General features: G+C 37.0%; 1 protein-coding gene across 2 annotated transcripts in view; it reads left to right on the top strand.

The window, feature by feature from the left end:
* The window catches only part of AGPS (alkylglycerone phosphate synthase), a 136,210-nt gene that overhangs the window by 7,171 nt on the left and 102,332 nt on the right, over window positions 1–26,707 (top strand). For both annotated transcript variants that reach the window (XM_040643467.1, XM_040643464.1), the window contains exon 2: window positions 24,911–25,000. In XM_040643467.1, coding sequence (XP_040499401.1) covers window positions 24,911–25,000 — 90 coding nt within the window. The remainder of the gene's footprint in view (window positions 1–24,910; window positions 25,001–26,707) is intronic.

Raw genomic sequence — 26,707 nt, 5'->3', positions numbered from 1 at the left:
TTGAAATATGCTTACTCATTAAGGAAGGCTGTTACCATTCTAGGGAGTTTTACTTCTTGGGTGAGATTTGGAGCTATAGGTATCTTACTACTTACTAAGAAAACTGTTGTATTGCATGTAAATACTTGTCCTGCAGGCGTATATGAAGTTACTAACTAGAGATTTGAGCTGGGATGCTGACCAAATTCTTGTCAGCGACTTAACTGGGCCTCTCCAGACTGTATTTATAGTTGCCTTATCAGTGACCTCACATTATCAACTGGGGTGTGTTCATGTATTCTAGGACCTTGTAATGAAATAATATGAATTATTTCATTTGTTATATTCACGGTTTGCGGTTCCCACTCAGATTGTTTATGTAGTTGGATTTTGCATTTCTTCATCCTGAACTTTCCAGGAATCGAGCATCAGGGATATTAAAATAACACTCACTTGAATTCTATTCTGCTATCAGCACTGTGCATTAGAGCTTTCTGTGATGCTGGAAATGTTCTGTAACCTGCTGTCCAATATGGTAGCCACTAACCACATGTGGCCATTAAGCACTTGAAATATGGCCATTGTGACGAAGGAGCTGAATTTTAAATTTTATTTAATTTTAATTAATTTAAATTTAAATAGGCATACATGGCTAGTTATACCATGTTGGACAGAACAGCTGTAAATTGAAATCTAACTCATTATCTGTCCTTTCTTGTTTCCAAATGAAGTTAACTTTCTGGATTTTCTTTTCATTTTTTTCTTTTAAGATTGAACTCTCTCTCTCTCTCTCTTTTTAAGGATTTTATTTATTTATTTTGTCAGAGAGAGAGCGAGCGAGTGCACAAGCAGGGGGAGTGGCAGGCAGAGAGAGAAGCAGGTTTCCTGCTGAGCAAGGAGCCCGATGCTGGACTCGATCCCAGGACCATGACTTGAGCCGAAGGCAGATGCTTAACCAACTGAGCCACCCAGGCATCCCTGAACTCTATTTTGAATTACTTTATTCAAATAATTAATTCTGTAGTTACCCTGCTATTCTTATACACATTATCTCATCTGATCTTCACAACCACCCATTTTACAGATTAGTAACTGAAGTTCATAGACGTTTGCCAGAAAACAGTCATTTGCTATAGTAAGTGGTAGGGCTTTGAATCCAGATCTTTTATCTCAAGTCTAGAGCATTTTCCTTGATACTGTGCTGATACCACCAATCCTAGTTGTTTTTTTCTTCACAAGCTTTCTTACATCCATTTTGTGCATTAAACAAGTTTTTATTAGTCATTTGTGTTCTGGGAGCTTGGGCTACATCAGTGAACAAAATGGACAAAGATCTATTGTTTCCTGGGAATTACATTCTAATAGGTGAAATAGATAATAACAGTGAATAAGTCCATTATTAAGTGTGTTAGAAGGTGATAAGTGCTATGGAGAAAAGAAAAAGAACGGAGTAAGGGGGTAGGGTTCATGTTTTAAATAGGATATCACTGGAGCACATGACATTTAAGCAAATATTTGAAGGAAATGAGAGTGTTAAGCTACGTAGATACCTAGTTGAATGAGCATTCTGGGCACAGGAATAGTATGTGCAAATACCGTAAGGGGAGGCACGTATGTTAGGAGAGTGGCAGGTGTTGCTGGAGTCAATTCATAGTCCTCCCACTCCCACACTGTTTAAAGTGTGTACCTTTGAAACGTTAGCTTCTAATCTACCTGTCTCTTCTGTTGTAGTCAAGGTCTCTTATTCATGCTACATTTTCTAGCTTCCATAACTTTCCTTGTGCCACTCTCTGGAAGATCTTTCCTTGTTTGGCACCAGCCTTCAGGGTCTGTGCGTTTTGGGGATCTTTTTATTTTTGAGAATTGAGGGAGGTGATACTGGGCTGTTGTCTGTTATCTTTTCCCCATGATTTTTCATATTATAAATAGGAACTCTAAAATCATTGTTAAGTATCATGCGATGTAATATCTCGGCCTGGAGACTTTAATTCATTTAAATCAGGTAGATGCCTGTTGGCATCTTCTGACCTGTTTGAAACTTCCATCTACTCAAGTTTGTTGACAATTGATTATTTTCTATGTGCTAAGCACTGGGGAGGATTAACACATAGTTTCCGCCTTATGGGACTTGTAAGTCTTCTAAGGAAGGCTGATTTGTCTTCTGTTACTACAGGGTGCTAAGTGCTAGAATAGAGGCAAAAAGGGGGAGGAATGATTACTGGTATAGCAATGGAAGGGCATCTTCATTTCGTAGAAGGGTGGAGGAGTGCCCTTCTTTGTTAAGATGCTATGCGAAAATTCTTAAATCTGAGGGTAAAAACATTGATGAGAGCATTTGGATGAGAATAGAATCAGAAGAATTAGAGTGAGAGAATGTGGACAATATAATAAAGAATTGGTATGGCACTTGGCTCTTGTAATGTTGGGGGCCTTCAGCTACCAGGATAGCTTTTACAAGTCTTATTCTGAGAGCAGAATATCTGGCAGTTAATTTACAATTTAAAAAAATCAGAGGGTACCTAATTGATGCTCAAATGTTACACATTTTGTTTGAAGAAAAAAACAAAATAATAATCAAAATGAAGACTAACGTTGAAAATAATTAAGAGATAAACACTATAGCATCTCGGCATCTTTTACGTGTGGCATATGTGTGTAAAGTCATGCTGTAATAATGTCTTCAAACCACCATTTTTCACTCACTATCTTGTGTATAACTTTCTACGTCAAATATTAATAAGCAGCCTTATCTTCAGTGACTCATCAAGTACTGCATTGTATGTAGGTACTGTAAGTTCAACCAGTACTGTATCACTTTTAATTGTTTCCAGTCTTTCCCTATTATAAAGAATTCTGTGATAAACTTTTTGCAATTGAATCCCTAAAAATTTCCTTAAGGTGTATTTTTTAAAAGGGCTTTAACATTGGAATACATTATTCATTCATCTCAGTGGGCAGAGGCAGAAATAAAGCACAGTTGCTTCTTTGGATTTAATTTTGACCAAGAATAAAGAATTGGAAATTATTGGAATCTTAAGAGAAAGACTCCTATCATGTTTGAGCAGATTTATGTCTTATAATTTAAGAGAGCAGCTTTCCAGAAATTCACATAAAAGGAAATGCAGTGTTTTGGCCTGAGTTGCTAAGGGGAAACCAAAACATGACCACAGAGAGCCTAGGAAATATTGCTTAATTTTGCCTCGGCCTTGGAGGTGATGAGGAGAGAGAGCTGAGGCAACTGGCTAAGATGTGCCAGTTTATTTATTTATTTTTAATTTTTTAATTTTTAAAAATTTTAATTTAAAAAAATTTAAAAATTTATTTGACAGAGAGAGAGAGGGAGAGAGCACAAGCAGGAGGAGCAGCAGAGGGAGAGAGAGAAGCAGGCTCTCTGCTGAGCAGGGAGCCCGATGTGGGGCTTGATCCCAGGACACTGGGATCATGACCTGAGCCGAAGGCAGATGCTTAAGCCACTGAGCCACCCAGATGCCCCAGATGTGCCAGTTTAAACCACTTATTGTTATCAGTAAATATTATATACTACATGCTTATTCAGATGGCTCATACTGCTTGGTCAAATCTTTCTCCGTCTTGTTTTGCACCTTAAGAATTGTAATGTCAGTAGTTTTCTTTTTCTCCCAACATATTATTTTGAAAAAACTTAAACATACTGCAAAATTCAATTTTATAGTAAACACTTTCATACCAACCACTTAGGTTCTACTATTAACATCATACTATGTTTCCTTATCACATAGCTGTCCATAAATTCATCCTTTTCTCCATTCAGTATTAGTCTATCTTATTTTTGGTGAATTTTAAATAAAATTAATAGCCCCATTTTTGAAGTAAAATCTTCTGTATTAGCTTTCACTACTATTGAGGGAACTTTTAAATTAGTATTTCTAACTTTTCAGTCTCCATTTTCACATTTTCAATTATTGGACATTTTTATCTGAGAATGTCTTGGTGTTTTGTAATCCCTTTTTGAAATAAAATTCTAAAAATCTATTTTTTGAAGTAAAAGGTTCTACTTTTGTTCTTTTATATTGATCTTGATTTCTAGATAGTATTTTGTCTGCTTTGTCTTTGCAAAACATTTGTAGCTTCAGAACATAATCATTAGATCGCTAGTCTGATTTTGGCTTTATTTCCAAGTTCTTTCCTGCCATCTGCCATTATTTTCAGGAAGTCCATTCTAGTTTGCTGTGCCTGTCTTCAGATTTTATACAAGTGGCAACCTTTTTTAAGAATGAATTCTTATTTTTTAGGATGCGTGTTAATTAGGCTTTTTGTTTAAAAGCATTAATTAATTTGAACTAAGTGAAAAAAGAAAAGGGCACTTTATTGTAAGAGTACTGGGGCACCCAAGAAAGGGCAGGAATGGAGCTTGGCCTCAGGATGGAATTAGAACTAAAACCCAGAAAGCCATCAGGTTTCGTGCTGGCATCATTTCTTGCTAGTATCTGCTACATGTTTCTCTAAGCAGATCAGTCTTTTTGGCTCTTCTGTCCAAATGGTAAAATATGGTAACCCCTCTCCTCCTGGATATTCAGCGAGTAGCGGCAAATAATTGAACCATCATGTTCCCAATAGCTGGGTCACATGTCTACATTGCTGTAATCAGCTATTGCCTAGAAAGGAGTGGTGGTGATCTTAGTACCAAAATAGCTGCCCAGGCAGCTAAATGAACTGAACTACTCTGGTTATCATACTTAGAAATATGTCACAGCCAGATCATCTGCTCATCTTTTTTGATGATTCCTTCCCCAGAATCTTGCTCCATGAGTAATCCTGTTGTTTTCCTCTTGGGTCATCGATATTTTTTTCTTTTTTCCTAGTTGATGATGATTTTTTAAAAATTAAATTATAATTAACATACAGTTTCAGGTATACGGTATAATGATACAATTCTGTATATGACTCAGTGTGCATCAAGAAAAGTATACTCTTAATCCCCTTTATCTATTTCATCCATCCCTCTGCCCACCTCTCCTCTGCAACCACCAGTTAGTCCTTTGTATTTGTATCTGTTTTTTTGGTCTCTTTTTTTCTTTGTTCGTTTCTTAAATTCCACACATGAGCAAAATCATGTGGTATTTGTCTTTCACTGACTGATTTATTTCACTTAGCCTTATACCTTCTAGGTCCATCTATGTCATTGCAAGTGGCAAGATCTCATTCTTTTTTATGGCCAAGTAATACTCTGTTGTAATAATATCACACATCTTTATCCATTCATCTGTGGATGGACACTTGGGTTACTTCCATATCTTGACTATTGTAAATAATACTTGAGTAAACAAGGGTGTATATATCTTTCGGAATTAGTGTTTTTGTTTCCTTTGGGTTAGTACCCAGTAGTGGAATTACTGGATCATATCAAAATTCTATTTTTAAACTTCCACAGAACCGCTATACAGTTTTTCAAAGTGCTGCACCAATTTGCGTTCCCACCAACAGTGCGTGAGCGCTCCTTTTCCTCTACGTCCTTGTCAACACTTCTTATTCCTTGGGTTTTGATTTTAGTGATTCTGACAGGTGTAAGGTAGTATCTCATTGTGGTTTTGATTTGTATTTCCCTGACGATTAGTGATGAGCATCTTTTCATGTGTCTGTTGACCATCTGTATGTTTTCTTTGGAAAAATGTCTATTTAGGTCCACTGGACATTTTTAATTAGATCATTTGGAGGGGGTTGGTGTTGGGTTTTGTAAGTTCTTTACATATTTTGGATATTAATCCCTTGTTGGATGTATCATTTGCAAATATCTTCTTCCATTCAGTAGGTTGCCTTTTTGTTTTCTTGATAGTTTCCTTTGATGTGCAAAAGCTTTTTACTTTGGTGTAGTCCCAATATAGTTTAATTTTGTTTTTGTTTCCTTTGCCTCAAAAAGACATACCCAGAAAAATGATTCTATAGCCAATGTCAAAGAAATTACTGCCTGTGTTTTCTTCTAGGAGTTTTATGGTTTCAGGTCAGACACTTAGGTCTTAATCTATTTTGCATTTATTTTTTGTGTGTGGTGTAATAAAGTGGTCCACATTCATTCTTTTGCATGTAGCTATTCAGTTTACTCTGCACCATTTGTTGAAGAGACTGTCTTTTCCCCATTGTGTGTTCTTGCCTCCTTCGTCATAGATTAATTAACCATATATGCATGGGTTTATTTCTGGCCTCTTTATTCTATTCTGTTGATCTATGTGTCTGTTTCTGTGCCAGTACCATAGTGTTTTGATTACTGTAGCTTTGTAGTATATCTTGCAGTCTGGGATTGTTTTACCTCCAGTTTTGTTCTTTCTCAGGATTGCTTTGGCAATTTGGAGTCTTTTGTGGTTCCATACAAATTTTAGTATTATTTATTCTGATTTTTTGAAAAATGTTGGTATTTTAATAGGGATTGCATTGAATCTGTAGATTGCTTTGGGTAATATGGACATTTAAAAAGTTTTGGGTCTTCCAATCCATGAGCATGGACTACCTTTTCATTTGTTTGTGTCATCTTCAGTTTTTTTCATCAGTGTTTTATGGTTTTAGGAGGATTAAGTTTATTCCTAGGTATTCCTTTTGATGTAATTGTAAATGGGATTATTTTCCTAATTTCTCTTTTTCTACTTCACTGTTATTGTATAGAAATGCAACAGGGGTGCCTGCATGGCTCAGTCAATTAAGCTTCTGCTTTGGCTCAGGTGATGATCCCGGGGTCCTGGGATTGAGCCCCACATTGGGCTCCCTCCTCAGTGGGAAGCCTGCTTCTCCCTCCCTCTGCCACTTCCCCTGCTTATGCTCTCTCTCAAGTAAATAAAATCTTAAGAAATGTAACAGATTTCTATATATTAATTTTGTATTCTGTGAGTTGACTGAATTCATATATTAGTTCTAGTAGTTTTTTGGTGGAATCTTGAGGCTTTTCTATATATATAGTGAAATGTCATCTGCAAACAGTGGAAGTTTTACTTCTTTACCAGTGTAGATGCTTTTTACTTCTTTTTGTTGTTGGGGACTTCCAGTATTATGTTGAATAAAAGTGGTAAGAGTGGATGTCCTTGTTTTGTTCCTGATCTTAAAGGAAAAGCTCTCAGTTTTTCACAATTGAGGATGATGTTAGTTGTGGGTTTTTCATATATGGCCTCTATAATGTTGAGATATATTCCCTCTAAACCTTCTTTATTGAGAGTTTTTATCATGACTGATGTTGTATTTTGTCGGTTACTTTTTCTGCATCTATCGAGATGATCGTATGATTTTTATCCTTTCTCTTGTTAATGTAATGTATCATGTTAATTGATTTGCAGATATTGGACCACCCTTGCATCCATGCAGTAAATCTCATTTGATCATGGTGAATGATTTTTAAAACGTATTGTTGGATTTGATTTACTAATATTTTGTTGAGTATTTTTGCATCTGTGCCATCAGAGATATTGGCCTCTTGTTTTCTTTTTTGGTACTGTTTTTCTCTGGTTTTAGGGTAATGTTGGCCTTGTAAAATCAATTTGGAAGGTTTCCTTTTCCTTTTTTTTTTTTTTTAAGATTTATTTATTTTAAAGAGAGTGTGTGTGAGTGGGGGAGGGGCAAGAGGAGGTGGGAGAGAGAATCTCAAGCAGACTCCCCACTGAGCATGGAGCCCAACGTGGGGTTCCATCTCATGACCCTGAGATCATGACCTGACTGAAATTAAGAGTTGGATGCTTACCCAGCTGGGCCACCCAGGCCCCCCTCTTCTTCTGTATTTTTTTTTTGGGGGGGGAATAGTTTGAGAAGAACAGGTATTACATCTTATTTAAATTTTTGGTAGAATTCACCTGTGAAGCTGTCTGGTTTTGGACTTTTGTTTGTTGGAAGTCTTTTGATTATGCATTCAATTTCATTGCTAGTAATTATTCTGTTCAGATTTTCTATCTCTTTCTAATTCAGTTTTGGAAGATTATATGTTTCTAGGAATTTATTCATATCTTCTAGGTTATCTAATTTGTTGGCATATAATTTTTTATAATCTCTTATAATCCTTTGTACTTCTGTGGTGTTGGTTTTTATTCTTCTGATTTTGTTTGAGCATGCTCTCTCTTTTAATGAGTCTGGCTAAAGATTTACCAATTTTGTTTATTTTTTCAAAGAACCATCCCCTGGTTTCATTGATCTATTGCTTTTAAAATCTCGATTTCATTTATTTCTACTCTAATCTATATTATTTCCTTTTTCTGTTGGCTTTGGGGTTTGTTCTTTTTCTATCTCCTATAGGTGTAAGGTTAGCTTATTCGAGATTTTTTCTTGTTTCTTGAGGTAGGCCTGTAATCCTCTAATCTTCCCTCTTAGAACAGCTTTTGCTGTATCCCAAAGACTTTGGACTGTTATGTTTTTATTTTCATTGTCTTTTTTTTTTTTTTTTTTAATTTCCTCTTTGGTTTCTTGGTTGACCCATTCATTGTTTACCAGCATGTGATTTAGCCTCCATGTATTTGTGCTCTTTCTGTATTTTTTCTTGTGGTTTCTAGTTTTATACCGTTGTGGTTGGAAAAGATGCATGGTACGATTTCAGTGTTTTAAAATTTATCAAGACTTGTTTTGTGGCCTAACATGTATTTTGGAGAATATTTCATGTGCACTTAAGAATATATATTCTGTTTTTGAGTGGAATGTTCTGAATATATCTTTTAGGTCCATCTGGTCTAATGTGTCATTTAAGGCATTTTCTTCATTTTCTGTTTGGATGATCTCTCCATTGATGTTGGTGGGGTGTTGAAGTCCCCTACTATTATCTTATTACTGTCAGTTTCTTCCTTTGTGTCTGTTAATAGTTGCTTTATGTATTTAGGTGCTTCCATGTTGGGTACATAGATACTTATAATTGTTGTATCCCCTTGTTGGATTGTTTTCTTTGTTAGGTAGTGTTCTTTGCCTCTTGGTGCAGTCTTTGTTTTAAAGTCTATTTTGCCTGATATAAATATTGCTACCTCAGCTTTCATTTGCTCCCATATGCCTGGTGAATGTTTTTTCCATCCCTTCACTGCATGTGCGTTTAGTTCTGAAGTAAGGTTGCTTTTTTTTATCCATTTAGTCACCCTATGTCTTTTTTTTTTAATTTTAAATTAAAAAAAAACAGTATAATTCACCCTATGTTTTTTGACTGGAGCATTTACTCCATTTACATTTAAAGTAATTATTATTAGGTATGTACTTATTGCCATTTTGTTACTTGTTTTATGGTTGTTTTTGCTGTTCTTCTCTGTTCCTTTCTTCTTTTACTCTTTCCTTATGGTTGGATGGCTTTCTTTAGTGTTACGCTTGAATTCCTTTCTTGTGGCACAGTTGGTTAGGTGTCAGACTGGGTGGCACAGTTGGTTAGGTGTCTGCCTTCTTGTGGCACAGTTGGTTAGGTGTCAGACTGGGTGGCACAGTTGGTTAGGTGTCAGACTCTTTCTTCTTTTACTCTTTCCTTATGGTTGGATGGCTTTCTTTAGTGTTACGCTTGAATTCCTTTCTTGTGGCACAGTTGGTTAGGTGTCAGACTGGGTGGCACAGTTGGTTAGGTGTCTTCCTGGGTGGCACAGTTGGTTAGGTGTCAGACTCTTAATTTCAGCTCAGGTCATGATCTTAGGGTTGTGGGATCATGCCCCACATTGGGCTCTGGACTGCTGAGCATGGAGACTGCTAGGAATTCTCTCTCCCTCTCCCTCTGCCCCTCCCGTGTGCCCTAAAAGAAAAAAATTCCTTTCTCTTTATTTTTTGTGTTTCTATTACAGGTTTTTGATTTTTGGTTACCATTTAGGTTCACATATAACATTTTATTTGTATAGAGGTATGTATTAGGCTGATGGTTGTTTTAAGTTTGAACCCATTCTAAAAGCACTACATTTTTACTTCTCCCCATGTTTTATGTATATGATGCCATACTTTACATCCTTTTATTTTGTGAATCCCTTGACTGATTTGTGTAGATGTGATTGACTTTACCGCTTTTGTGCATACTAGTTTTATAAGTGTTTAATCTGCTCTTATTATGTATTTGTATTTGCCTGTGAAATTTTTTCCTTTCACAATTTTTTTACTCCTCATTATGGCCTTTTCTTTCCACTCAAATAATTCCCTTTAGCATTTCTTGTAAGTCTGGTTTAGTGGTGATATACTCCTTTTGTTTGGGATACTCTTTATTTTTCCCTCTATTCTGAATGGTAATTTTGTTGCATAGAGTATTCTTGGTTGCATTTTTTTTTTCCTTTCAGTACTTTGAATGCATCATGTACCTCCTTTCTGGCCTGCTAAGTTTCAGTTGAAAAATCAGCTTATGGTCTTGTAGGATTTCCCTTATATGTAACTGTTTTCTTTTCTCTTGCTGCTTTTAAGATTTCCTCTTTATCAGTACTTTTTGCCATTTTAACTATGTGTCTTGGTGTGGACCTCCTTGGGTTCATCTCGTTAGGGACTCTCTGTGCATCCTGGATCTGGATGTCTGTTTTTTTCCCCACATTAGGGAAGTTTTCAGCTATTATTTCTTCAAATAAGTTTTCTGCCCCCTTCTGTCTGTCCTCTCCTGAGATCCCTATAATGTGAATGTTACTATACTTGATGGTGTGGCTGAGTTCCCTTAACCTATTCTCAGTTTTTGTTATTCTTTTTTTTTTTTTTTCCTTTTTGCTGTTCTGTTTAGTGACTTTCCATTACCCTGTCTTCCAGATTGCTGATCTGTTCTTCTGCCACCTCTAATCTGCTGAGTCCCTTTGTGTATTTTTTTTTAAGATTTTTATTTATTTATTTGACAGAGACAGACAGCCAGTGAGAGAGAACACAAGCAGGGGGAGTGGGAGAGGAAGAAGCAGGCTCCCAGCAGAAGAGCCTGATGTGGGGCTCGATCCTGGAATGCTGGGATCACGCCCTGAGCCGAAGGCAGACTCTTAACGACTGCGCCACCCAGGCGCCCCCCCCTTTGTGTATTTTTAATTTTTATATATATATATTTCTATCTCTTTGTTGAGGGTCTCACTGAATTTCTTAAGTCCAGTATCTTTATGACTGTTACTTTGAATTCATTATCAGGCATATAACTTTTTTCTTCTTTCTTTCCTTTCTTTCCTTTCTTTCTTTCCTTTCTTTTTCTTTCTTTCTTTCCTTTCTTTCCTTTTTTTCCTTTCTTTCCTTCCTTTCTTTTCCTTTTCTTTCTTCTTTCTTTCTTTCTTTCTTTCTTTCTTTCTTTCTTTCTTTCTTTCTCTTTCTTGGCGTGGAGACCAATGTGGGGCTTGAACTCACAAACCTGACATCAAGACCTGTGCTGAGATCAAGAGTCAGACACTTAACTGACTGAGTCGCCCAGGCACCCCTAACTTACCTCCATTTCATTTAGCTCTTTTGTTGTGGCTTCGTCCTGTTCTTTCACTTGGGACACAGTCTTCTGTCTCCTCATTTTGTCTAATTCTCTGTGTTTGTTTCTGTGTATTAGGAAAGTCAGCTATGTCAGTTGATCCAGAAAGTAGTGGCCTTATGAAGAAGAGATCCTGTGGTACCCTGCAGCTCAGTGCTCCTTGTTTATCAGAACCAGGCACTTCAGGGGTGTCTCCTATGTGGGTTATGTGTGCCCTGTTGTTGTGGCTGAGCCACATTTGCCTTCAGTCCAGTTGGCTGCATTGGCCCACTTTGCCTGTTGTGGGTGCACTGGGCAGGGTTTGGTCCTTATGTTGTTAAGGGGCCAGTGTGGAGCTGCTGCTTGTGGTTGGATAGTGTCAGCAGTCAGACCAGGAGCCTGCCCTTAGCCTGTCTGCTGGGGCTGTATTCACACTGACCTGCAGGGTGCTGTCCCCACACTGTCCCCTGAAAGGCTTTTGTTTGTGGGCAGGGCGGGCCATCAGACCAGATGCTTTCTTCCAGTCCAGAACTAATCAGAAGGGCACATTTTCAGGGCGCCTGAGTGGCTTAGTTGTTGGCGTCTGCCTTCGGCTCAGGTCATGATGCCAGGGTCCTGGGATCGAGCCCCGCATCAGGCTCCCTGCTCAGCGGGAAGCCTGCTTCTCCCTCTCCCACTCCCCCTGCTTGTGTTTCCTCTCTCTTAGTGTCTCTCTCTGTCAAATAAATAAAATCTTTAAAAAAAAAAAAAAAAAGGGGACATTTTCTGCACTGCCAGCTATAAGGTTCACTGCTGGGACTGCAGGCGTACTGGTGTGTGGTTATATTCCCCCTCTCTGTCTGCCCTGGGACAGTAGTCATTTTGAAGTGGCACTGTTCCTTGTGGGGTTGCTTACTGGTAGAGTCTGGGCAGGTGCTGCTTTGGAGGGACACCTGTTGAGTGGGTCGGGTTGGGTGGGGTGGATCCAAAGGAGAACATTTATAGGGTGCCTGGTACTAACATGATAGGTAGAGAGTGTTCTTGCTGGTTCCTCCAAGTGTCTGGCTATCTAGGCTTGGGTAAGGGGAGAGAAATGGTGCCCACCACCATTTTTGTTCTTGGGGAAATCTCCTAAGGATCCCTGTCCCTCCAGTGCACTTCTGAGATTAGTGAATAAACCTTCTTCAGTATATCCAGACGCTTTTCAAACTGCTGCTTCTATGCTGTATCTTGCTAGGTTATTTGTTATGCTGGCCCTTTAAGGGTGGGGACTATTTTTTAATCTCCCTTTGGGTGTCTCCCAGAGCTATGCTGCTGATTTTTTTTTTTTTTTAAGTACCTAGAGTTAAGCTCTGCTTATTGAAAAAACTCCCTAAGTTAAGCCCCACTGGTTTTCAATGCCAAATATTATGGGGATTTGTCTTCCAAGGGCCTCCAAACCTGGAGTGTTTAGGGTGGTGTCTGATCCTTTCACTTCTTTGTGCTTGTGGTGTCCCCCCTATTTGTGGTTAGTCTCCTGAGAGGGGATTGGTGGGGATGGGAGGGAGGGGTGAGCAGGAGGGGTGGGGGTGGGGATCAGAGTTTGGTTCCCAATTATGTCTCTGCCTCTTCTACCCACTTTGATGTGGAAAGTCTGTTCTGACAGTCTTTGGGTGGTTCAGAGATAACTGCACTTGTGTAGCTGTTATCTTAGTGTGTCTTTGGGGCAAGGTGAGCTCAGGATCTTCCTACTTAGCCATTTTCCCAGAAACTCATCAGTCTTTTTTTTTCTTTGTTGATTTTTCGTGCTTCTTAAAAGCACAGTCAGATAATTTATTGAGATTGTTTTCAGCCTATATCACTCTTTTGAAGCAGCCCTTTTAAAAGCCGTCAATAACCTAATTATAAAATCCTTAGTCATCTTCTTGACCACTTCCCAATACCTGGTACCTAATATCTCTTTCCTTAGCTCCCATGTTATTACACTGTCTTGGTTTTCTTCCTACCCTCTGGCCATGATTTTGCTGACTTTTCTTCCTTCTGCTTTCTAAATTTACAAATTCTTGAGATTAATTTTTTAGTCCTTTTTTTTTTCTTTTTTTTACATTTTCTTTCTTAGTAACCTCATCTACTCAGACTGTATTAGCTTTTACCACTATTAGGGGGAACATTTAAATTAGTATTTCTAACTGTCAACTTCCATGTTCACATTTTTAATTATTTTAAATAATATATAATTTCCATCTGACTGTCTTGCTGAATTTTGCAATCTAGTATGTATGTGTAAGGTTATTATTTTATTATTTTAGCCTTCAATCCCAGTACTCCACTACTTCTATTTATTTCTGTTATTTAGGTACCTTTCAAGCCAGTGTCTCAGTCATAAGGCCTTGCTGAGCTCCATTCCCTCTGCCTTATCCAGACTGTTGACAGATCACATAGATTCTGTTAGTTGTGATTGTCAAGACACTTTTGTTTTTCTCCCATTGACACCAACCTAGATGAAATCTTAATTTTCTCACATCTACTCTGGTCTTCCTTTATTTTTTCTCCTTCAAATGATTCTCCATTCCATTACCAGACCAGTCTTTGTTCAGAGAAAGTGTGAGTACTTGCTACCTGCCTGTGCTGTGCTACATTCTAATGTTGCAAAATTTATTAGCAGCCCAGTGGAGATATATAGACAGATATGTAGAAGACATGACATAGTAAGTGCTATAATCAGTGTAATACAGAGGGAGCCATTAATTCTTCCTGAGGAAGATAGGAAAGACTTTAGGGAAAGTAACTTTTGGACTGGTTCTTGATGGATAAATAGGAGTTTTCTAGAGGGAGAAGGGTATTTCAGGCAAGGGGTGTGTGTGTGTGTGTGTGTGTGTGTGTGTGTGTGTGTGTGTGTGTAAGTACCAAGGCAGACAAAAAAGGTCTTGGTGGTATAAGGAAATGTGATAACTTCCACTGTGGCTGGAAGAAAAGTTGTTAAGGAAGATAAAAATGTAGTTTGGAGCCAGAATGCAAAAGACATTGTATGCTATGTTAAAGAATTGGAATTTCATCCACATTGGAGAGTAGCAAAATTTTAAAGCGGACGCTGTTAGATTTTTACTTTTGATGGCAGTGTGAGACGTAGAAAATACTGTTTTAATCCTGTTGCTCTCTATTGATTATTGAAGTAATAAAGCTTAATCTCTTAATTTGGCAAAGTTCTTCTGCTGCTCTTCTCCATGACTTTCTTGCGTATGCTCTATGCTTCAGCCAATTTGGGCTATTTACTAGCATGGGAAAGTCCTTGTGCTTTTCTGTTTCTGCCTGATTATTGAATTTTCAAAGCAACTGGAATTGAAGCCTTCTCCTCTCAGCTAGAGATCAATACTATATTCTCGGAGCTTTTGTAATACTTTGTATTCCACGTGTGGCAATCAGTGAGTGCATTGAAATCATAGCTTGGTAATTAAGAAGTGTTGGAGCCAGAAGACCAAGATTTAAATCCTAGTTGTGTCGTGTGCTGTTTGTGTGACTCTGGACAAGCTACCGACTCTTTCTAAATCTTTCTTATGTTTTGTTTTTTTATTTTTTTAAGATTTTATTTATTTACTTGAGAGAGAGAGTGTGCAAGCAAGAGAGAGAAGGCACAAGTGGGGAGGAAGGGCAGAGGGAGAAGGAGAAGCAGACTCCCTACTAAGCAGGGAGCCTATTGTGGGCTCGATCCCAGGACCCCAGGGTAATGACCTGAATTGAAGGCAGGTGCTTAACCAACTGAGCCACCCAGGCTCCCCCATTCTTATGGTTTTTTTTGGGGGGGGGGTTTGGTTTTTTTTTTTTTTTTAAGATTTTATTTGTTTGACAGGTAGAGACACAGCGAGAGAGGGAGAGAGGGAACACGAGCAGGGGAGTGGGAGAGGGAGAAGCAGGCTTCCCACTGAGCAGGGAGCCCGATGCGGGGCTCGATCCCAGGACCCTGAGATCATGACCCGAGCCAAAGGCAGACGCCTAACGACTGAGCCACCTAGGCGCCCCAGTGAGTCACCCATGTGCCCCCCCATTCCTATGTTTTAAATAGGAATAATAAAACCTATATCATTAATCTCACATACATTAATGTGAAAAGGAAATGAGGTAACGATTATAAAACCCTTAGCTTAACAGTATTATACAGTATTACTACTAATGCAGTATACTGTATAGAAAGAGTAAGAAGAATCTGGTGCGGAAATAATGTCTGAAGGTGAAAGCATAGGCAGTGGCAACCATGGCATTTTAATATCGAGAACAAATTTCTAATAAATACACCTTATGCGTTAGGAAGAAAAGGAAGAACCCAAAGAGTAAAGAGAATTAGCAATTTATTGTACTGCATGGTGTGCTGATTGTCAGTATGGTGCACGCAGTGGTCACCATTGTGCTTCTTGTCATTTCCAACTCTTCTCTGTGGCTCTTAGGAGTTATGTCCCGCTGCTGCCTCTACTTGGTGTATGGCCTTGGTGAACACATAAACTGGAATTTGAATGAACATATTGTGCTAAAGGCAAGTTATTTGATAAACCATTATCTTAATTTTTATGCTTTATAACCTCTTTAGCATGTGTCAGCTAGGAAAATTTCCGTAACAGTTTGGCTTTCTTGAAATTTGGGTCAGAAAGTATTATCTCTGTATAGCCTTCATTCCCCCTAACGGGGTAATCCTTGGTAAAATTTGGGTATAGACCTGTCTACCTCTTCTGTCATGTAACCAAATCTCCATTTCCTGTCACAGCCTTTCCCTGTCTTCCACATGGTGAGTGCGCTCACTTTGCCCTCTTGCTGCCCTGTTGTTTTGTTGCAGAATTCTCCTCAGGTCCATCCTCTCCTGTGGTGCAGCGAATTTAAAGTTGTCCCCTTCTCGAACCCCAGCAGTTCCAGTCCCTTCTGATTTTGATAGAGTTTGGGTGAGAGTAACTTGATAAACCATTTACATTAAGGCTTTGTATTCCTTTGTGGCTGTTCAGCAGATGAGGCTTCTGCTCTCAACTTTTCCTCATGCCTTAAGGCAGTACTTACACAATTTTGGTCTGTGGATGGCAAGCATTAGAATTTTCTGGCAGTGTTTGTTTAACATGTTTGTATTCTGAGCCCCCACTTATAGAGATTCTAATTATTGGCTAGGTCTAGAGTGACATCCAGAACTCTGCTTTTAAAATGAATACCCAAAGTGATTTTTATACTCCCAAGATGTTTGGGAACCTCTAATGTGATTGTGATTGGGCCATGATTTTAATATTTCTTTTTTTTCTCCCTCCAGACTTTGTGGGGTTCATTTTTTTCCTGTGGGTTTGCCAGAAGCAAAGGTAACAATTCCAGCTACCTGTCATTTAAAGTAGAAGGGGCTGATGTTTACTATTATATTAAATAGAAAAACCCCACTTGTTACAAGCAGGAATACTATGTATATCAAGCAGGTATGGATTTTAGTCTTGGCTTCTTTAGGGTCTTGTCAAGATTATTGGGTTGAACAGCTGAGAAAGGGAACTCAGAAGCTTAGTTTCTGTTGTAAAATGGCGTACAGATTTTTGGAGACAAATTTCCTTTGTTGTTTGCAGAAATGTAAGACTGTACCAGAAATGTTTTTGGTCACTTACAAATTGGTCAGTATAATAAGCTTGTGATATAATTCTTATTTCAATTACTAGCAAGCAGGGAGGGAGCAATAAAAGTACATTGGCATTTTCCCAGCTGGTAGTAGACAAAGTCTGGAATTCGCTGCCTGAATCGCCATATTGAGTAGATTTCAAGTGGACAGTGGAGGGAATAAAACATGAAATTTAAAGTACGGATTAGGGAGCTCAACGTGGTCAAGGGAAGGGTATATCCTTGTTCTTTGTCTTTTGCCAAGACAACTCTCTGATACGGATTAGGACTATTTCCTCACTACATAGACCCAGACATAAAGGTAAAGGACAGGACAGTTGTGTCTTTCCAGGCATTTGGAATGGCAGATACCAAGCTTGTGTGAGTACGTGCTTATATAACATGCCTGCCCTAGCACAAAATATTTGGAATATATACTACTATGGGTATGAGTGACTAATGGTATGTATTTTTATTTTCAAAGAGTTTATTTAAACAATAATGAATTTCCAGTTGGTAGAATTTGGTGTAAGAAAAGTTTGGGGGGTAAGGGAAGACATCCCAGGAGCCTGCAGTGAGTAGTTAGTACCAGATTATTCTGCCAAGGGGTAAAGCTGACCTTGCCTTATTTGCCCCAGTCTTCCCTTCTTTGGCTGCTGCTTTGTGCCTCGGTCTATAAGATCCCCCCCCCCCCATGGCTATATATTCCTTTTTCTTTCATTCATTGATTCATAGCAAGTATAATAGGATTTCAACTTTGGGGACACATTTTTTGACCCTTGAATTCAGGTTTTAAGAAGTTTCTTCAGTGAAGTGCCAGTTTCTTATAAACTAAAAAGTTGACTCTAGGAAATTAAGTATATATTTGACTTGCTGAATATTTGAAGCTGATTCATTATGAATCTGTTATTTAAAGAAAATTTGTAGGGATTGCTAAGAAATCCAACAGTGGGTTTTATAACAAACCATCATGGAGTATCTATGTATATGTGAAAGAAAGAATTGTTTTTTTAGAACAGAGGAACTGCACTGAGATTCAAGGGCTGAGCAGCGTATTTGCTTCAGATGCAGAGTTGTGGTAGTCATACTTTTTTAGTCCATTGCATTTGCATAATAACAATGTTATTAATAAAACGCTGATAGAATAGCATAATACTATTTAGTCAAATTAAAAATATACACACAAAGTAGCATATTTTACTTTAAACATATGCACATATATTCAAGAACATTCATGAATGTCCATAGAAGGGGGCAGATAGGATTAGGAATCAGAGATGGATGGAGGAAAATATAAACAAAAAAATAAGAAAGGCCTCACATTTGTTCATAGACAAATGCCATGAACTAAAAAAAAAATAGTATTATGCTATAGATCTTACTGTTTTCTCCTTTTGTGTTCGCCACTGTTTAAAAAATCTTTTCATGTCTCTGTATATATATCTATCTTTGTCACTGCTTTTGGTTGCTGCATATTATTTCACCAAATTTACTTAATACGTATTCATTCCTCTAGTGATACCTCTAGCTACTCTTACAAATAATGCTCCAGGGAATATATCAAAGTTGTTCCCTTATGGAACTGTGTGTGAATTTCTCCTGAATATATACTGAGGAGTTGTATAGCTGGGTCATTGAAATGGTATTACCTATGAAAACTTCGCGCATGATTGCTCTGTGGAGTAGTTTACCAGTAATGCATTTGGGTTCCTCTTCTCCATGTTCTTGCTAACAAGTTTCTCTGTCATAAATCTTATATTTAATCCATTTTACACTATCACACTGGAAGAAACTAGAAAGTTGATTCATAATTTATTACATGGAAGGGCCAAATTTTTATTATGGCAGCTAACTATTTGAAACTTATAATGGGGATTTTGAGGGCAGATTGAAATTCATATTGAAGTTTAAAGTGTTGCATGATCTTGTGTAGGTTTTGCAAGGAGAAGGTACACTGTTTAGAGGGCAGGGATAGTATCTTGTTGAACCGTCCAGCAACCTGATCTTGTCAGGGTCCTGGAGTCCATCATATTTAGGTAGTTTGACTTGTGTAAACTATTCTCATTAGTGACCAAAGTTAATTAGAATGTCAATGCACTAATTCATGGTGAAAAAATATAATTATCAAACCTCCTGTCCATTTCAGTTCACTTCTTTTTCTCAGTAGAAAATAAAGTGTAATTAGAGGAGTTCGCTTGGTGAGTTTTATATCTGGGCAAGAGGATGTATTCTGTGATTCAGATGTTTTGATGGTGTCAAGTCATCAAAGCCTGATGACATCTATCTATTCTAAGTCAAATGTTTTAACAGTCTTGGAACCGTGATATTTGTAGTGGTATTAAGTGATGATAATTTATCCATGTCTTTTATTTGTTTGTTTGTTTGTTTAAGTGGGCTCCACAAGCAGCCCAGGGTGGAGCCCAGGGTGGAGCCCAACGCAGGGGTTGAACTCACCCCGGGATCAAGACCTGAGCTAAGATCAAGAATCAGAAGCTTAACCGACTGAACCACTGAGTTGCCTCTGTATCTTTTTAAAAAATTTTTTTCTATTCTTTTTTTATAAGGGGGCTTTCTCTTATAGTGTACATAAATTATTGTACTTATAACTAAGCTGCTTAGGTTAACAAAAGGAAATTAGTTGCACTGTTAGACTGAGGAAGTAAGCATTGTAAATAGTTATATATAGTTTTGCTATTGAGTTTTTAAGAAATAATTCTATAAGGACATCTGGGTAGATCAGCGTTAGGTTAAGTGTCTGCCTTTGGTTCAGGTCATGATCCCAGGTCCTGGGATTAAGTCCCACGTCAGGCTCCTTGCTCAGTGGGGAGCCTGCTTCTCCCTCTGCCTGCTGCTCCCCCTGCTTGTGCTCTCTCTCTCTCTCTGACTAAATAAATACAATCTTTTTTTTTCTTTTAAAGATTTTATTTATTTATTTGACAGAGACAACCAGCGAGAGAGGGAACACAAGCAGGGGGAGTGGGAGAGGAAGAAGCAGGCTCCTAGCGGAGGAGCCTGATGTGGGGCTTGATCCCAGAACGCTGGGATCACGCCCTGAGCTGAAGGCAGACGCTTAACGACACCACCCAGGCGCCCCATAAATAAATACAATCTTAAAAAAAAAAAGAAAAGAAATATTTGTAGGACCTGTAGACTAGATATGATACTTACATTTATTTTAAAAGGTGTCCATTTTAGATAAATTTAGGATTAATATTCTGTAGTTTTCTCCCCTCATTAGCCCCGTCTATTTCTTATGGTAACTCCGCTTCAATTTTTTTTTTTTTTTTTTTTGATTTTATTTATTTGACAGAGAGACAGCCAGCGAGAGAGGTAACACAAGCAGAGAGAGTGGGAGAGGAAGAAGCAGGCTCCTAGTGAGGAGCCTGATGCAGGGCTCTATCCCAGAACGCCAGGATCACACCTTGAGCCGAAGGCAGACACTTAACCGCTGTGCCACCCAGGCGCCCCTCAATTTTTTTTTTTAATAAAAGAAGTTAGTAGGATTGTTATTTCAATTATAGGAATTTTTTTGTAGCAGATCTTTTCAGGGATATATTTGTTTTATTGATCAAATTCTTGGTATCTTTCTCAACACTTTTTTACTTCACTTTCATCACTTCCTTTAGGTTTTCTGGGTTTTGAGGTAATTAAGCACACAACCTGATAATAAGGATTTTTTTACTTATACATATTGTACTACATATGGGATTAATTTGAATTTTTCTGATACTGAGCATGGTTAGTTAGAAATCCAGCATCGAACTTGGTTTTGTCTCAGGTCATGATCTCAGTGTTGTGAGATCAGGCCGAGCAGTAGACTCCATGCTGGGTGGGGAGTCTGCTGGAGAGTCAGTCCCTCGCCCCTGTCCCTGCCCCCACGTGCATGCACTTGAGCTCTCTCTCTCTGTCTCTCACAAATAAATAAATCTTAAAAAAAAAAAAGAAAGAAAGAAAGCAAGAAATCCAGCATTAAGCCTTAAGTTTCATACTTCAGTTTTTATTTATAAAATCTATGAGATCATAATATCTTTTTCTTATTGTTTAAACTGGAAAAGATAGATAAAAATTCGGTTTTCATCTGAACTAAGTAGGGAAGTATCTTTTATTAGAATTTTGATTATTGGAATTATATTGGAAAAAAATTGTTTAGTTATCTCTCAGCTGAATTTATTGCTAAGCCAAAATAAAATTGGGTTAAAGCATATTTTCATTTTCCATATTTTCTAATGAAAAAATATAATTAGAAATAATAATGGTAGAAACCATGCATTTATATCAGGATGCTTGGAATTTATTATTATTAGAGGAGGAGTAGTCTGACTCTGTATATGCAGACTTAAAAGTGAGTATCTCCCATTTTTAAGAAAGCATCTCTGGGTTTCATAATAATAATGTTAAATCTAAATATTTCAGTTTAAAATTGTGCAAACAACAGCACGGGTGGGGCGGGATTCAGAGTACTGAATATGTATATTGTGGGAGAATACTGCCACCTTGTGTATACATGATGCTATGTTATGTCTTCATTTTCTTTTGTTACGCCAGCTAATGATACAAAGTGCTTCTTCGCCATTTGGTACTATGGTTAGATAAGTAAATGTGTAAAACATTTGTTTTCTTTTTTTTCATTTTTCATGTAGTAAAAGCATCCAACTCTTCTTTTTTCTTGGCAGAGGGAGGGGTCTTGTATTTTGAAGACATGAAATTTGGTGTAGTTAGTTCTAAGAATTAGAAAGTCTGAGGGATCAGTCTGGTTAATTGATCTCTGGGGTCAGTAGAAGATGAATCATTTTATTTGAATCTTATGGAATGTTGATGATTCTTTGATCGTTCTTCATTTTAGTGTTTGCCATGCTTTGGGATCATTATTCTGATCGCCAGAATTCATTATACTACAGATAAAGTAAGGGCATTGGGCTTACTCACACAACCATAGTCCTTGATTTTTAAATGTCAAGTGCAGAAGAATGACTATAATGATAACATGGAATAGTGCTTTGAAAAATATTGATGTGATGAAAGAGAGGTTCCTTTAAATCATTTTGGTTACTTGAGGGCATGACTTAGTGGGTTTTAGATATTGCCTCTCACAGACGGGGGGTTCACTTTATGATGCTCATAACTAGCTTAGCTGTGCAGTCATGAGTGCTACTCTGGGCATAAGTTTCTTCACCTGAAAAATGAGCAGTTGAACTGGGTGATTTCTAAGGATCTTTTTAGCTTTAGAATTCTCTGACTGTAAAGTCTTACTATTAACTTTTAAAATGTTAATGCTATAATTCCCTTCAGGTTACTCATTATATTTTTCTGTATGAGAAGTTATTTTGAAAGTTTAATGTAATCGCAAAGTTGTGTTTAACTATCATGAAATATATTAGTAATTTGAGGGGATACCTGTGTACAAAAGTTTAATACCAGAAATCTAGGAAATTCGCCTACTTTTTATATAATATGTGGGGTACTTGAAGATATCAGAAGATGGATTTGGGGGTAACCTAGATTTTAAATATATGCTATTTTCAGCAACATAACACTGTTAGGGGGACACAAATGGATTACAAATACCTACATTTCAACTTCTGGGAAGGCTCCAAAAGTTGGTATAAATATGGTAATGGTATATAAATGGTAATGGTATAAATATCATAGGCAGAGATTTCTAGTTGAGATGAAAAGAGAGAAAAAAGTACCTTTAGCCTATAGTTGAAGACTTCGGAGTTCTTTAGGCTATTACCCAACTGAAAATGTAAGGCTCGTGATTCTTCAGAATGTAAATCTCTTCATTTTTGAGTACACAGCAGCAGATATTTCCTGCTTCCCTTGATTCATTTTTCTTGTGCAGTGCTAAGAGTGAACACATGTAATCAGGTTTCACTTTTTACTTTGAGGCCATATGGGAATAATTTTTTAAAATTCTAAACATTATTCTAAGGAAAATGATTCTCATTGTTAAGCTATGTAAACATGCCAAATTCAACATCTGTACTGAAATAATTTCCCAGTTTCTAGTGATTGTAATACCAAAGCAAAATGAGTCTGTTGGTATTTTTCATTTATTTTGTGTAACACCAAACTATTGTTTTATAGAGTACAGACTTCATGACAAATGTTTAAATTCACTAATAAAATACAATTCACAAATAAAAATTTGTGCCATATTATAGAACATTAAATAAAAATGTTAACTAAAATGCACATATCATCCTCATATAAATTATTATGGAAATACAAAATATTAAGTAAATTTTACTTCATAGAAGTGAAGAGAATATAATTATGAAAAAAGTGAAGCAGATGATAACTTAATTGGTTTTTAGAAAATGTAATCTTAAGAAAATGGGAAGTCTGTGGTGACATTAGCCATGAGGTTTTTCTGTAGAGATTTTCCCAAAAGCTCTCTTCCAGAACCTCCCTCAGCAATGGGGTGGGAATGTGAAATCAGAAGAAAACATTGGGTGATAGTTCATAACAGGCTCATCTATAAATCCAATCTCTGGATTGATACTCTTGAGATATTTTTGAACAGTTTTTATTTAGGGACTAGAGTTTTTATTGATAGCAAACCATAGTTTTAAAAAGAGCATGCCTACTTTCTTTTTTTAAAATTTTATGTATAGGTAGAGACCAGTTAATGACCTGTACTTGGTTCAGTTGTGCTATGTTAGTGTTCCACTTGTTTGAAAAGTCTTTGATTTGGATGAAGAATTATGATTATAATAAAAATTTTGCTTGTCAGTTGATGTATTGTTCTTCCTTGGGAATTACAGAGAATTAGAATGCTTTCTAATGAGTATATCTTTTTTTATTTTGACATTTTAAAAAATGGAGATATAACTGACATGTAATTAATTTCAGGTGTACAACATAATGATTCAAAATTTGTATATATTGTGAAAAGATCACCACAATAAGTCTAGTTAACATCCATCACCACACATATTTACAGATTTTTTTCTTGTGATATATTTTGAAATTTTAACACAGCAAATAACTTTCTGTATAGAGAAGAGTTTTCTTCCAGTATTTTCATCATAGACTGCATAATTGAATTTGTAATAAAATTTGTTATCCAGATACACTAGGGCACCATGCTAAAACGTAATAAATACTGATAGAATACTTCAGTTTGGTTGCTTATTGTGTTCTGCACAGGCCTAGACCTATCTATTCTTATGTAATATTCAAAATTTAATGAGTTTTTTTTTTTTTAAAGATTTTATTTATTTATTTGTCAGAAGGAGAGTGAGAGAGAGAGAGATCACAAGCAGGGGGAGCGGCAGGCAGAGGGAGAAGCAGTCTCCCTGCGATGAAGGACCCTGGGATCATGAGCTGAGCTGAAGGCAGATGCTTAACCTACTGAGCCACCCAGGCGTCCCATTGAGTCCTTGATTCTGATGAAAATGATTTTTAAGACAATGAAATACAAACATTTTGGTAAATCAAAATACCATATTGTTTTAGAATACTAAAAACTGGTATAGTCATTAATTGTTATGTTAATATGTAGGTCAGGATAGAAATTGGTAGTTATATGGAAGTTGGAGGATTTAGAATTTTTGTAAACCCAGCTCTCAGATTTTATTTTATCTATTTTATTAACTGTCTGCTACTACGAGTGTCATTACTAGTGAACTTACTCTGTAAATTGGTCTTTTTCATCATAGCAGATAAATAATTGTGATTTTTCTAATATATGCAAGAATTTGCTTCTTACTCAAGTTTTATTTTAATTGCAATTTCTTAGGCCATCCTATAATGTAAACTAATAACATATACAAATTGATGCATACTCTATATTTTTCTCTTGTTCCTTTTTTTTTTCCTTTGAATGCATTAAATTTAGTTGTTTCATGTTGTGAAGCAGGTGCTCATCAGAGTGATTTTGTATTTAAAAATATTAATACATCGACATTTTGATATACTATTAGTGGGATAAGGTCTTTTAAATGATTGTGGAAGTTAATATCAATGATATACTGTTAGTAATGAGATGTGTAGCATAGGTCATAACATATATCTTTTTATTATTACTAGGCAAGAAGTTATGAAATGGAATGGATGGGGATATAATGATTCCAAGTTCTTCTTCAATAAGAAAGGCCAAGTTGAGTTGACTGGGAAAAGGTAACTGGTTGGTTTATTCTTTTGTTCCTTTTTTTCCCTTTCTTTCTGTAAAAAATTTTTAACATAAATAACAAACATTATTATCTTAAATAATAGACATACATAAAAATAGAGAGGGTAATATGATGACTCCTCCCTCGATTTAAAGATATCAACATTTTGACATAATTGCTCCTTCTTTTGTCTGTGGTATTAAATTCTGGCCTTGTCATGTCACTTCTAAATATTTACATATATCTTCTTTAAAAATATAAGGACCTAGTATTAGCTAATCATAATAGTACCATTATCATACTCTTCAAAATAAGACAAATTTTATATCTGATTAGCCAGTCCACATTTCCCCTGATATCTAAAAAATGCCGTTTTACAGGTAGTTTGTTTGACTCAGGATCCAAAAAGGTCTATAGTCATCCTACCACCCAATCTCCACGCCATTGACTTGTTCAAAGTAACTCCACTTTTAGAACTGGGAATTTACTTTTGGGTGTGGTTGTTATGGAACATGAACAATTTTAGGTCTTTGTGAATATAAATAGTATTTAAATTTTTAATTTTTAAAAAGATTTTATTTATTTATTTGACAGAGAGAGAGAGAGCCAGAGAGCACAAATAGGAGTGGGTTGGGGAGGGGTTTGGAGGGGTGGCGGAGGGAGAGGGAGAAGCAGGCTCACTGCTGAGCAGGGAGCCCGTGGGGCTTGATCCCAGGCCCCTGGGATCATGACCTGAGCCTAAGGCAGACCCTTAACTGATTGAGCCACCCAGGCACCTCATAAATAGTATTTTTTAAATTAGTTTTCTGGGGCGCCTGGGTGGCTCAGTCGGTTAAGCGTCTGCCTTTGGCTCAGGTCATGATTCTGGAGTCCCAGGATTGAATCCTGCATTGGGCTCCCTCCCGCCTAAGCAGGGATCTGCTTCTTCCTCTGACCCTCCCCCTTCTCACACTCTCTCTCTCACATAAATAAATAAAATCTTTAAAAAATCTTAAAAAAGGTAAAGTAAAATTAGTTTTCTGAAATACATTAGGGAAGAAGTGATGAAGAAAGAACAATCATTTGTGTGGTAACTTTCACATTTCTGAAATATTTTTGGTAATGTGTGGATAAGAATTCTAAAGAATATTTGTATTGTTATTGTTCCAGATGCAGACAGAATTGTAAAATAAGTTCTCAGTTGATTTTAAGAACCGACCCTACCAAAGTTGGTGTTTTGGGTGGTTTGTCTATTGAATTTTGATTTAACTTTTGAAAGGACAGTGAATACAAATGCTAAGATTTGAAGGGTCTATAAATTAAAACTTGAGAGTAGGTAAACACACACACACACACACACACACAACTGGATCAGATATATTTCAAATCTGTTCCAGTATTGTGCTTTGACTTAGTATCTGTTGGGCATAATATGCTTAGGTTAATATTTTTGGTATATCAATATATTGAAATACCAGTGAGAAAAGTTTTATCCCTTGGAGAAATTCTCTTTCTTGGCAACATAATCAGTCCAGTTTTCTGACTTAAACATACTTTGTACCTGAAACAAAACCTTAGGAATAGTAATTAGAAACTAATTTTAATAAAGGTATGAAATGTATATTTGACATTTGCTTTTTAATAGGAAAAATAAATACCTGTATTCTCATTCCCATCTTTAAGTGTGACTGGGCAGCATGTTGGTGGAGGCTTAGTTGAGAAATTGTGTAATTCA

This window comes from Ursus maritimus, unplaced genomic scaffold (genome assembly GCF_017311325.1).
Source record: "Ursus maritimus isolate PB19 unplaced genomic scaffold, ASM1731132v1 scaffold_1, whole genome shotgun sequence".
Lineage (NCBI taxonomy): Eukaryota > Metazoa > Chordata > Mammalia > Carnivora > Ursidae > Ursus > Ursus maritimus.
Note: the sequence above shows the minus strand (reverse complement) of the source record. Positions and strands in the feature narration are given on the sequence as shown.